Genomic DNA, 13,912 nt, shown 5'->3' with positions numbered 1-13,912 from the left:
TAGAAATGTATCCTTTATTTTTGGGAACTGTTTATCAAGGGATCTTTATCTTTATTACAAGTTTTTTAATCACCTAAGAGAAAATGCCAGGCGATATACATAATAAAACATACATAATTAAATAGGAAATGAATAAAACAGCATAAAAACATAGGATACATAAAATGACATAAACTAATGTATTCCAAGAGATTCTTTTTTTTTTAACCCAGTGATTTTATTGAACTTGTGTTCCTGGAAACTCCTGCTAATTTATTTGCCAAAACAAACAATTCTGTAAGACCTATGTGAACAAATTGGTGCATTACATTATCTTAATACAGGATCCTAAACTTGGCAGAATAATTTATTTGATAGTAGATTTAGGTGACACGTCACCCTTTCCACATAGAACTTTAACAAACACTTATATATACATACCATCGGCTGTCTCCCCTCCCCCACCCAAGACTATCCAGATTAACCATTGAGACTTTCTATCCTGATTGTCATCAAGAATGTTCGTACAATATGGGAGGCAAACACTGGAAAAAATCCCCTTCCTTTGATAAATATTATCAGAACTTAATTCAATAAACACAATGGCAGATATAAAATGGTCTCTGTTCTCCAGCTTCAATTCACCTTGCATACAAGAGGCTGAGGACTTTCAGTGGCGCTCAAGATGTTCTGGATGCTGGCGACAGCTCTTATACTGGGACTCATCCATTTGAGCGAAGGAACCACAGGAGCGCAATGTAAGATCTGCCACATCTGTCTGTGAACAATATCTTCTAGAGGCAGTGGTACCTTATTTTTAGAATAAATGAAAAGGTTAATTCTTTTTCTCAATCTGTCTCATCTTGTCTCTTCTCTCTCTCTCTCTCTTTATCTTTCTGGAAGACTCACTTTAACAGGGTGAGATAATTATCCGAGTTTTGTCAAATGCTTCTCCTGTCAAAGTTTTGTATGAATCTCTCTGTGTGACCACTCTGTTTCATGTCGAAGATTATATCCTAATGAATCATTACAAAGAAAATTAAAAAGAGAATGCAAATAAGTGCTTTTTGAGGCCACACAACGTCCCTTCTTCAGCCGTGACCAAGAAGGGACTAATGTGGTATTGAAAGTTCATATACATCATCATCTTTGGAAACTTCTTACATTGGCCTAATTAGAAGCGTCACAACCTGCAAAGATTCAAAAGGGAGAGGGCAACATTGGTTTTCCTATGTGTATTTAAATGCCTCTCCAGGGACCCTATAATGTAAATATTATTGGACACCTCATTGGTCATTCAGGTTGCGGTTATAGGAAGGCAACGTGAGGGTAAACCACCTAAATGGTAAGCAAAAGCCCTATAACTCAAGTATAGAAACCACTGAGACAATTATAAAGTTCTATCATTCAGTCTGGAAAACTATAATACAGTGCTACTAAAGCACTGGAGCCTTGATGATGTGTATTAAGCACTCTGAGATTAGCTTTTGAATTTTTAAAAAAAAAACTATGTAATCTCCTCACTGCTAGATGGAATAGAATGACCTCTTTGTCAAGGGGTCATTCTATTGTACCAGGCACATTATATTTATGTGATGGACAGCTGTGGGCTGTATCACCAGATAACTCGCTGCATAGAAAGTTCAATGTTTTTAGCAGAAGGCATGATGTCTAGTGGGCAAGGGCAGTTATCATGTGATAGGCTTTGTTAACAAAGGGGACTATCAATTTTAGAACATAAGAACATGCCATACTGGGTCAGACCAAGGGTCCATCAAGCCCAGCATCCTGTTTCCAACAGTGGCCAATCCAGGATACAAGTACCTGACAAGTACCCAAACATTAAATAGCTCCCATGTTACTAATGCTGGTAATAAAATGCAGTGGCTAATCCCTAAGTCATTAATAACTTGATTAATAACAGTTTATGGACTTCTCCTCCAGGAATTTGTCCAAATCTTTCTTAAACCAAGCTATGCTAACTGCCTTAACCACATCCTCTGGCAATGAATTTCAGGGCTTAATTGTGCATTATCCCTCCTCAGCCATCTCTTCAGCCTTTCCTCACAGGGTAGCCATTCCATCCCCTTTATCATCTTGGTTGCCCTTCTCTATATCTTCTCCAGAGCAACTATATATTTTTTTAGATGCAGCGACCAGAATTGCAGAGAGTACTTAAGATGTGGTCTCACCATGGATTGATACAGAGGCATTATGACATTCTCCGTTCTATTCACCATTCCCTTCCTAATAATTGCTAACATTGTTTCCTTTTTTGAACACTGCAGCACACTGAGCCAACAATTTAAATTTATTTTCCACTATGACACCTAGATCTTTTTCCTGGGTGGTAACTCCTAATATGGAACCTAACATTGTGTAATTATAGCATGGGTTATTTTTCCCTTTATGCATCACCTTGCACTTATCCACATTAAATTTCATCTGCCATTTGGATGCCCAGTCTTCCAGTCTCTCAAGGTCTTCCCTCAATTTATCACAATTACCTTGTAATTTAACTACTCTAAATAATTTGGTATCATAGGTAAATTTGATAACCTCACTCATCTCTCCTCATTCCAGATCATTTATAAATATATTGAAAAGCACCGGTCCAAGTACAGATCCCTGAGGCACTCCACTGTTTACCTTTCTCCACTGAGAAAACTGACCATTTCATCCTACTCTCTGTTTCCTATCTTTCATCCAGTTTGTAATCCACAAAAGTACTTTGCCTCATATCCCATGACTTTTTAATTTTCTTAGAAGCCTTTCTTGGAGGACTTTGTTAAACACCTTCTGAAAATCTCAATATACTACGTCTACCGGTTCAGCTTTATCCACATGTTTATTAACCCCTTCAAAACATTTAGCAGATTTGTGAGGCAAGATTTCCCTTGGGTAAATCCATGCTGGCTGTGTCCCATTAAACTATGTCTATCTATATGTTCTGTGATTTTGCTCTTAAGAATAGTTTCCATGATTTTTCCTGGCACTGAAGTCAGGCTCATTGGTCTATAGTTTCCCGGATCACCCCTGGAGCCCTTTTTAAATATAAGGGTTACATTGACCACCCTCCAGTCTTCAGGGACAATGGATGATTTTAATGATAGGCTACAAAGTACAAGTAATAGATCTGAATTTCAATTTTGAGTTCTTTCAGAACCTTGGGGTGTATACCATCTGGTCTGGGCAATTTGCTACTTTTCAATTTGTCAATCTGGCCTACTACATCATCCAGGTTCACCGTGATTTGCTCAGTTCATCTGAATCATCACCCTTGAAAACCATCTCTGGAGCATGTATCTCCAAAACATTCTCATTAGTAAACATAGAAGTAAATTCCTGTAGTCTTTCCTTGATGGCCTTATCTTCCCTAAGTGTCCCTCTAACCCTTTGATCATCTAACAGTCCAAGCGACTTCCTCGCAAGCTTCCTGCTTCAAATATATTTTAAAAACATTTTATTATGAGTTTTTGCCTCTACAGCCAACTTTTATTCAGCTTCTCTTCTAAACTATCATATCAATGTTTTACATTTAACTTGCTAATGCTTAGGCTTTTTCCTGTTTTCTTTAGATGGATCCTTTTTCCAAGTTTTTAAGGAAGTTCTTTTGGCTAAAAAGCCTCTTTCACCTTGCCTTTTAACCAGTGGCGTAGCCAGAATTGATTTTTTGGGTGGGCACAAGGTTAACATGGGTGGGCTGTAGGCATGCAGGTCTACTAGTTGTTTTTTTACTGATAAATAATGCCAAATTATGCAGCATAGCATTCACATCTACGCCTAAGTATGAGGTTTACTTAATAATACAAACATAATTCACGGTGATTTGTGGTACTTTAGCCTTCTTATTATTACGATTTTATACACGGCTCCTACCTGTCCATAAATTTTGAGAGAGCAGTTGTGTTGCTAATATTTAAATTGCTAACATCTCAAAATATAGATATATATTTTTACCTTTGTTGTCTGATCTTTGTATTTTTCTAATCAGTTGGTCCTGGTCTCTTTTTCCCATTTTTTCCCTTATAGCTCATTTCCTAATTCCTTTTCAGTGTCTTTCTTCTATTACTGTCTTCTTCCCTTCCACACACACACACACACACACACACGCTTTCTCTCACAGACTCCCTCTCACACACTCAAGCTGTCACTCTCATATGCTCTCCCCCCCCCCCCAGCTCACATTCAAGTTCTCACTTTCTCACCCCTCCCCAGGCTTATATTCTTATGCACACACAGACGCACATCCAGGCACCCATTCTCACCCACACACATAAACCCAGACTCCCATTCTCTCCCACAAACCCATGCTCCCAGTCTCACCCACACATATTCAAGCTCCCATTCTCATCCATACATATACACATTTAAGGTCCTATTCTCACCCACACATACACACATTCAAGCACCCATTCTTATCCACATATTCAAGCTTCCATTCTCACCCACCCACACAAACCCAGGCTCTCATTCTCACCCATATATACACACATTCAAGCTCCCATTCTCACCCACCCACAAACCCAGGCTCCCATTCTCAACCACACATACACACATTCGAGCTCCCATTCACCCACATATTCAAGCTTCCATTCTCACCCACATACACACCCAGGCTCCAGTTTTCACCCACACACACTCCCATTCTCATCCACACATACACATTCAAGCACGTGCACAGCTTCCGCTTTCTCCCCCAGAGCAGGAAGATCAGCTGCCTCTCCTGCTGCCACCGGCCTCCTGCTATCTTCGGGCGTCGGGCCGTACTGCCCGCCGAACTTCCTGTCGGGGGGGGGGAGCGGAAGCGCAGTGCACAACGTCCGCTTCCTCCCTCCCCCCCCCCCCCCAAGCAGGAAGATCGGCGGACCATACGGCCCGACGCCCGAAGATAGCAGGAGGCCGGTGGCAGCAGGAGAGGCAGCTGATCTTCCTGCTCTGGGGGAGAAAGCGGAAGCTGTGCGCGGCGCTTCCGCTCCCCCAAACAGGAAGTTCGGCGGGCCGTTTGGTCCGAAGATAGCAGGAGAACGGGTGGCAGCAGGAGAGGCAGCTGATCTTCCTGCATTGGGGGGAGGAAGCGGAAGCTGCGCGCGGTGCTTCCGTTCCCCCCCCCCCCCCCCGGAACAGGAAGACCGGTTGGCCATACGGCCGCAGCAGCGCTTCCCCATGTGTGCCGTGATGGCGCGCGAGGTGTGGGTTCTCTTGTTCGCTGTCGCGGGGATGGGATCCCGCGACAGCCTTGCAGTTCCGGTGCCAGTTGGGTGGGCCTGGGTCTAAGTTGGGTGGGCACCTGCCCACCCAGGCCCACCCGTGGCTACGCCACTGCTTTTAACCATGCTGGCAGTCGCTTGGCCTTTCTTCCACCTTTCTTAATGTGTGCAATACATCTGGATTGTGCTTCTAAGATGGTGTTTTAAACAATGTCTATGACACTTGTACATTCTTAACCTTTGTAGCTGCACTGTTCAGTTTTTTCTATTGTCCTTATTTTATGTCTTCCTTTTGAAAGTTTAGTGTTAGAGCTGTAGATTTAGTTATTGGCCACCTTCCATTCATTAATTCAAATTTGATCATGTTATAATTACCACCATTAACTATCTCACCAAATCCTCCGCTCCACTAAGAATTAGATCTAAAATAACTCCTGAACCAATTGCTCCATGAAGCAGTCATTTATTCCATCCAGGATCTTTACCTCTCTAGCATGTCCTAATGTTACATTTACCCAGTCAATATTAAGGTATTTGAAATCTCCCATTATTACTGTACTGCCAAATTGGTTGGCTTCCCTAATTTCTCTTAGCATTTCATTGACCATCTCATCATTTTGGCCAGGTAGATGGTAGTATACTCCTATCGCTATATTCTTCCCAACACACATGGGATTTCTATCCATAAAGATTCTACTGTCCATATAGTCTCTTGCAGGACTGTATGCCCTCCAGAACATAAAGCACATATCCCCCCCCCCCCACCAAGATAATCCACCCTTTCATTGCAATATAATTTGTACCCTGGTAAACACTGTCCCATTGGTTATCTTCCTTCCAGATACTTGAGATAAATTTTAAAAAATTATCATTTGAGTGTTTTTCTCTGAAATAAAAATGATGGAAGGAAAAAAGAGGAATTGGATTCAGACAACAGCCAATGGTTGGCCTTCACTTTTATGGTCCTGGGTCCTGGCATTAGGGAAAAAGCGCAGGACTGCTTCTATGGCCAAGTCCAAAGCAAAGCACGTTCAAGCAGCATTTTTATAAATTATTAAGAAGGCCTCTCACCCTGTAAAAAATGTTGTTAGCAGTAATTTTTGTTATGGGTTTGACAGTTGCTTGGATTTGTTTGTTAATATTACTACCCTTAACTTAATGCTTGGGGTTTACCTACACGTAGTTTCAATTACTAACTTAAGAAACTTGTTGGGCAGACTGGATGGTCTATTTGGTCTTTTTCTGCTGTCATTACTATGTTACTATGTTACCATGCTGGGTAAGGCCAATGGTCCATCAATTCCAGTATGTTCTCTCTTACAGTAACCAATTTGGATCACTTGTAAGTATCCAGAAGATCTTAATGGCAAGATCCTCTCCATGTTGTTCTCACCCAGAAATAAAAGATGGCAATCTTTATGTCTACCAGATAATAACTGTTAATGCATCAGTACTCCAGAAACTTGTGAACATAAATGCCATGCTGGGTCAGACCAAAGATCCTTGGAGCCCACCATCCTGTCTCTGATGCAGGCCAATTTGAGTCAATAGGAAATACTCATCAGATCCCAAGGAGTAGATCCATTCGTTGTTGCTCACTCCCAAGAATAAGACTTTCCCAAGTCTACCTAATACTGTTTTTAGAATTCTTAACAATAAAAGTAATAAAGGATTTTTTTTTAAATTTCCATCATAGATTGTAATGAGCAGTGTGTCATGCATGTGATAGCCATCTGTCAGGTGTGTCTCGACCGAAAAAAGATTGAGAACCACTGTTCTAGCGGCTTATCTCCCCCAGGCACCATCTTAGGGTTTGGGTTTTCAGTTAACTTCTCAGAGGACAGGAGCTCTCTGCCTCCTGTTTAATTTTTCTAATTTATTTCAGAGGAGGTGTCTGTTTGCCCTCTCAGGGTCAGCTGGTCAGTTTGACCTACTTCTGATTGCTTTTTACTCTTTTTAAGTCAATTTTTGGAGACTTTCCATGGGAGAGCCTATGTAAGGTTAGATCAAGGGGTAGGGAAGATTATGGCAGTACTCTATCACTCCCCCAGAGGATGGATCTTTCAGCGACCTGATGCAGAGACGTTTCAGCGTTGAATTGTCTGTCTTCAGTGTCTATTTCCTCATTTTGGAGGACAGGAAGTTTCTCCACCCTTCCTTTCTTTGAGGTTATTTTCCCCCTTTTCAGTCAAAGTCTATTTTTGTTTCACTTGGAGCTGAGTGCCCATGGTATCTGGGAATCAATTTCCAATCTCCTGAGAGAAGAGGCATCTTTCATCTCCGCAGAACCTGAGGAGTGAAGGCACTATCAGAGGAGGCAGGAATTCCTCTCCATTTCCAGAAGGAAGGATCTGAAGGTATTGGTTGAGAACTTTGTTGCTGCGGACCCAAGGGTGCTGCACTAGAGAGAGAGAGGAGATCTAAAATATTTATGAAGACTTCAGGAAAGATGTGAGAATTGTGACTTATGTTCCGATAAATAACTGGGTCTTTATTCCCTCCATTCTATAGCTGGGAGAAATCTGGATAAATCTGGGAGTGGGAAGGAGGATTAAACTTTTTTCAATTTTGAGTAACTGAAAGGAGAAGGAGATCAAGTGTTTAGGAATTGACTTCTAAAAGAAAATTCAGAGACTTGATTAGATCACAAATTTATTAATCTTTTTTTTTTTAATTTTATTTTTATGCATTTCAATTATTACAGACATCAATATACTTGTGTCAAAAGAAATATCGGGTATACATGGCGATATTACATTTCAACCAAAAGAAAACTTTTTTTTTTAAATCAAGCTATCTAAACCATTTATCCTTTCAAAATACTAATTGGGGGGGAAATCCAATAATTGAGCAAATACACCAACTATATAATAATAGAGAAAAGGAAAAAGGAGAGGATACAGATATTAATCATATACCGACGATTTCTGAGGACATTGGAATTCACTCAGTTCCTTGGATCTGTTGATGAGAGTCTATATACTTTTCCAATTGAACAGGATCAAAAAATACATATCTAACCCCCTTAACCCTCATGATACATTTACAAGGAAATCTAATTATTATTTGTGCACCCATATTTCTTGCCTGGGTTGCAAGGGTCAGAAATCTTTTACACCTTTGCTGTGTCATCTTAGATACACCAGGATACATCCAGATTTTCTGTCCCAGATAGAGTGAGCTCTTTTTAATAATAATTTTAATATATTGTCTCTATCAGAAGACAATGTAAATTTTACCATCAATGTGCCCCTTTTCTCTATTTGGGATTCCAAGGAAGTTTCCAGCAGCTCTGAAACATTTAAAGCTCTCTCCTCGACTGGCTGAATATTCATTCCTTCATTATGGGGCAGATTTTCAAAGGCTACGCGCGTAACCTGAGAAAATTTGCCCCTGTGCGCGCCGAGCGCGTATGTCCCGGGGCTTTGAAAAAGGGGCGGGAAGGGGGCGGGTCCGGGGGCATGGCGGTGGTTCAGGGGCGGTTTCGGGCAGGGCCGAATCCCCCGGCACAGCAGCCTTGCTGGGGGATGGCGAGCCAACGCGCCATTGGGGCTCCCCTCGGGCTCAGCGCGCGCAATGTACACGTGTGCGACCCCTTGCGCGCGCCGAGCCCGAATTTTATAACATGCGCGCGGCAGTGCATGTTATAAAGTCGGGCGTAGATTTGTTTGCGCCAGGTTGCGCAAACAAATCTACGCCTGTGCGTAGATTTTAAGATCTGGCCCTATTTATTCTGGGTAAAAAGTAAACTTTAGATAATGGCAGTAGGACATCTATTGGCAGCTCTAAAATCTCTTGAAGGTAATTTTTAAACTGTTCTCTTGGTGAAACCAACCTGCATTTGGGGAAATTCAAAATTCTCTAATTTGAATATCTCACTGAGTTCTCCGAGTTCTCAGTTTTTTATTCAGTGCCATTTCCCCTTATATCAAGGTACTTTGCATTTTATTTATTTGAAGAATTTCTGTCTCCATCTTTTCCACTTTTTCAGTATGCTGAAATATAACTGGGTTAATATTGTTAAATTGCTCTTGTGTCTCTTTTATAACAGCAGTTAAATTTACTATAAAATTGTGCAAAGTAGAAATTGCTTGCCACAGTGAGTCCATAGTTGCTATTCTTGTTTTTCTAATGTTAATTGTGGTGTAAACATTACCGTTTGAAATGCTTGAGCCGTCTGTACATCTTGGATCCTCGGGAACTGTGCAGTTTCTCTCAGCAGTTCTGTGGCTCAATCACCACTACCAGCACGATCCAAACTGAGGTTAAGCCCTTCCAACCGTGGGGTAGATGTTGTAATTCCACCCTCCAAAACCGGCGTTGTGATGACTCCCGGCGTCGTGATGACTCCTCGTCTGTGCTCACCCCAAAAGACGCCATCTGTCACTGGGGTGTGTCCGGGCCTGCGGTTACAGCGCTCGTTGGTGGGGAAGGCATTGTTGGCGCTCTGGGACTATCTATTAAAATCCCGCGTACTCTTGTTTGTGCCTGGTGCGCGAAGAAAAGTACGCACGGGTGCAGATTTATAAAATCTACCCCAAAATGTATCAACTATAGGTAAAGAAGTTGGAAACCACATTGCTTCTCAGTGTGATTTTTGCTGCTAAAATAAGGGATTACATAGACTGGAAAAGGTACTAAACTTCTCCCCACAGGGAGCCCTGGAACTCAGAGAGAACTGAGAGGTCCATCTCTCTCTCTACATACCCCTGGGTTCAGTCTAAGGGATTCGTTCTACCTAAAACATTAAGCTAACAAACAAAACAAAACTAAGGAGGCAGAGGCCCCTTAGCCCTTCTGCAGCTTTCTTTTTTTTTTTTTTTTATTTTATTTTTATTAAGTATTTTTTTACATTAAGATATTACACAGGTGTATAGAAAATTTTCATATCATGATTCAATATCATACATACATACACACTGTGAAAAACTAGAAAAACTTTTTAAGCAAAAAGAAGACCGGCTTGCTAGATATAACAAGAGCAGTTATTAACAGAAATCATCTATAAAGTGTCTTTAACTGTGATATACATTTATTTTCCTCCCCTTTTCCCTAAGGACAGTTACGGGGTTAGGTATCCAAGTATGAGCGAAGTTGTTCGGGCAGTTGAAACACAAATCTTGTAGTCTGATACAATACAATACATCGGCAGGGAAATTGCAAGATAAATTTAGCTCCTCGCTGAATAACTTTTTCCCGTAGCATTAAAAATTCTTTCCTTCTTAACTGTGTATTATGTGAAATGTCGGGAAATATTCTAACAGGAAAACCATGAAAATTATTCTTCTGATATTTAAAGTATAATCTGAAAATGGCATCCCTTTCTGCTATATCAACAAATTGGACTATCAATGTTGCTCTAAACTTTATCTCCATTTCGGAAGATTTTTCTAACAATTCAGACAAATTAGTATTTTCATTTGAATCTCCCAACTGTTGATCTTGCAAATCACCCTGACCCGTACTTTGTGTAATATAGTAAATTCTAGATAACATAGGTATTTCTTTCTCTGAGTATTTTAACACATTCTTAAGGTAACTCTTAAACAATTCCTTTGGGGAAAGTAAATGGGTTCTGGGGAAATTTAAAATCCTCAGATTTGTCCTTTTAATTTGATTTTCCAAATACTCAATCTTATCTGTTTGTATCTTTTCTGACTTGATTAAATTTACTTGTATTTTCTCGACATTAACAGTTCTTACATTCAGATCTTTAACTTCATTACCTATCTTCTCTAAATTAGTCTGTAATAGCAAATGGTTACTCATTCCCTCCTGAACCATCTTAGCTAAATCATTTATTGATTTTTGCATAGAAGATAACATACTGCCTATTTCTTCCAATGTAAATTTTTTTGGAGTTATTACTTGAATATCGTCCAACATCCTCCCCTGGATTCCTAATGTCCCTTTGTCCTTAGTTGCCAACTCAGGATTAAGTAATTTCATAGTCAATTTTTCTTCAGAAAACATTTCACCTCCCCTTTTTCCTGTGGGTGGCTCTGGTGTCAGAGGAGCACCAGGGCTCAGAGATGTTTCGTAAGTCAGGGAGGTTTGGCCCTGCTCTTGGCCAATCACTCCAGCGACTTCCTCTCCTGGTGTTACTAACACAGTTTTCCCAAAGAGATCATGTATTCGTGGCTGGTTGTCACTTGCCACTGGCGTAGATGTTGATATTTTCCCTTTTCTCTTGGTATGAGGCATACCAAGAGAATTACCGCCAGCAATAACAAGAAAAAGAAAATGTACCTGGTAAGGGAATAGATCCCTTTGAAGACACTATCTCAACAGCTCCCGGTCTCCGGTGGTGGCTGACTAAGATAAGATAATCACCTGGATCCCGCCGAATCCGGGCGAAGCCGGGCAAAGCCGCGCGCCCCTTAGGCGCGCGGCTTTGGCGACGCGCCGACGGCAGACGCGCCGTACAGACGCCGCTGTTATTGGCGTCAGGAAGGGCTCCACCCTCCGGAGTCGAGGACCAACAGGTGAGCAGGAAAGGAATTGCAGGGTAACGTCTGCTACCTCCGACAGGAAACAGTTTCAGCATTCTGCAGCTTTCTGAGGACAAGAAGGGCAAGAACAAGCTGTAATCATTCCAACTCCACTGCCTCCAATTAAAAAATGGTACTGATTTATGGGCTGCCCAGTGGCAAGTTGTGTTATGGCCATTTTATACCATTTTTATCTTCAGAGGGCTGCAGGGGGGGGGAGACTTTTTAAAAAAAAAAAAAAAAATTTATTGGTAAATAGTGTCCACTGTTTGCAAATAATGCTCACTATTTCCTGAAAAACGGAAAAGTTTGGGGGTTTGCAGAGGCACCAAGGATTTGATTCATATGAAACAAACCAAACCCCAAAATGTGCTTTTTTGGTTTGGAGTCCACGTTCGTTTCAAATGATACGCATCCTGAATGAAGCATCTCCCAGTCTTAGAGGTGAATTTTCAAAAGATGCAAATGTGAAAACTAGCAGGTGCACTCGTAAAATGGCATTATGGCATTTTAAAAACTGCACAGCTAACAATGTTCAATGACCATCATACTAGGCTTCCTCGTCTGGGCTTTCGCCAAATCAACTCGGCCTTATAAATAATCATAGGTCATATTAGTGAAGTTATTTTTTTAAGAATTTTTCTCTTATGCACTTAAAATTCACCAAAACAAGGCAGTATTTAGCCTGAGGTAATATCATGCTTTGTGCATGATATTACCTTTGTGCATGATATTACCTCAGGCTAAATACTGCCTTGTTTTGGTGAATTTTAAGTGCATAAGAGAAAAATTCTTAAAAAAATAACTTCACTAATATGACCTATGATTATTTATAAGGCCGAGTTGATTTGGCGAAAGCCCAGACGAGGAAGCCTAGTATGATGGTCATTGAACATTGTTAGCTGTGCAGCGTCCACAATATCTGGTTTAAGGTGAAGAGCACTGGGTTATTTATCATCATTGGCTTACTCCCAATACTTTTCGTTCATAATTTGAAGTCCTACTCTATTGTATTTGTGATTTTAAAAACTGCAACATGCGTGCATATATCAGGCACCTCAAGTAAATTTGCGCATGTAAAAAACTGGTGTTTTAGGGAGGGGCCAACATTTATGCACATAAGTTTGTATTTTACAACCCGCCAAAGTGATGCGCATAAGTCTTTTATTTGTGTATATTTACTCCTGTTCAATATCTGGTGTAAGTGATCAGAAACATATCAAAAATGAAAAAAATGTTGTGGGTAAGAGGTCTGGGCCAGGAGGGCCTTCATGAGCTGCAGATGGACTGGGTGAACTAATTGGTAAAACTGGTAATTTCATTGCCACCTGCATGTTATAAAATCCCTGGTTTATGCATGTAAAAGCCAACTTGCGAGGGGTAAATGCATCTAAATAACGCAAGTAAAATCCTTTGCATAGCCCTTTAAAATTTGAAGTGCACAGTGAACTAGCTAAATTCCAATTGATCTGGCTAAAAAGCGCCTTTGCCAGTACTTAGATAGACAAATTTGAACTTATCCAGATAAATAGCACTTTTTTTTTAGACTTATCCAGCTATCTTATATGCCAGGATAAGTCTGAAAAGTACTAATTAGATGGACAAATAATGCTTTGCAGAGTTATCTGGCTAATGTTGGGAACGTGGACCCTTGAGCCAGCTCGAGGATGGAAGATCCACTGGAAGAAGGCCTCACAGCGGTACTCGAGGCCAGGAGGCGGACAGGACCAGGAGACCTGACAACCTGTGTTCCCCGCAGGTTGAGCCCTTGGGTGCAGGGGCTGGCAGGACTTAGGTGAAGGTCTCCTGGTGGAAGAGGTCCGAAGAGCAGTCTGGGTCGTGGCAGGCTGAAGCCTAGAAGAGATGGAGACGGTCCAGGGGTCGAGGCGGGCAGCAGAGGGGCAAAACAAAGAAGCAGTAGAGGTCAGGGCGGGCAGCAGACAGAAGAATCCAGAAACCAAGCCGGTCAAACCGAAGAATCAAGCAGAAGCTGGAGCGGAAGCAGGAGCGGGATCACAGGAACTTGGGAGTGGAGGCAGGAACACTGGAGCAGGATCAGGAACAAGCAGGATCAGGAACACACAGGAACAGCATCTAGTTACTCACAAGAGATGACCTGTTGCCAAGGCAAGGCAAAGGAGCAGGAAGTGGGCTTAAATAGCCCCAAGCTGTGATGTCATCGCTGGGGGCTGGGCCGAGGTTTCCCACTGTGGCCATTTTAAAGGTGGAGCT

At 41.4% G+C, this 13,912-nt stretch overlaps 1 protein-coding gene across 1 annotated transcript in view; it reads left to right on the top strand.

The window, feature by feature from the left end:
* Positions 1-610: 610 nt before the first annotated feature.
* Positions 611-13,912, top strand: part of LOC115076881 (putative gastrointestinal growth factor xP4) — a 30,703-nt gene continuing 17,401 nt past the window's right edge. Inside the window, exon 1 of the mRNA XM_029578855.1 lies at positions 611-737. Coding sequence (XP_029434715.1) covers positions 665-737 — 73 coding nt within the window. The 5' untranslated portion in view covers positions 611-664. The remainder of the gene's footprint in view (positions 738-13,912) is intronic.

The sequence above is a fragment of the Rhinatrema bivittatum genome, chromosome 15 (assembly GCF_901001135.1).
Source record: "Rhinatrema bivittatum chromosome 15, aRhiBiv1.1, whole genome shotgun sequence".
NCBI classification, from domain to species: Eukaryota; Metazoa; Chordata; class Amphibia; order Gymnophiona; family Rhinatrematidae; genus Rhinatrema; species Rhinatrema bivittatum.
The sequence above is the reverse complement of the archived record's forward strand: the minus strand, read 5'-3'. Positions and strand labels throughout refer to the sequence as shown.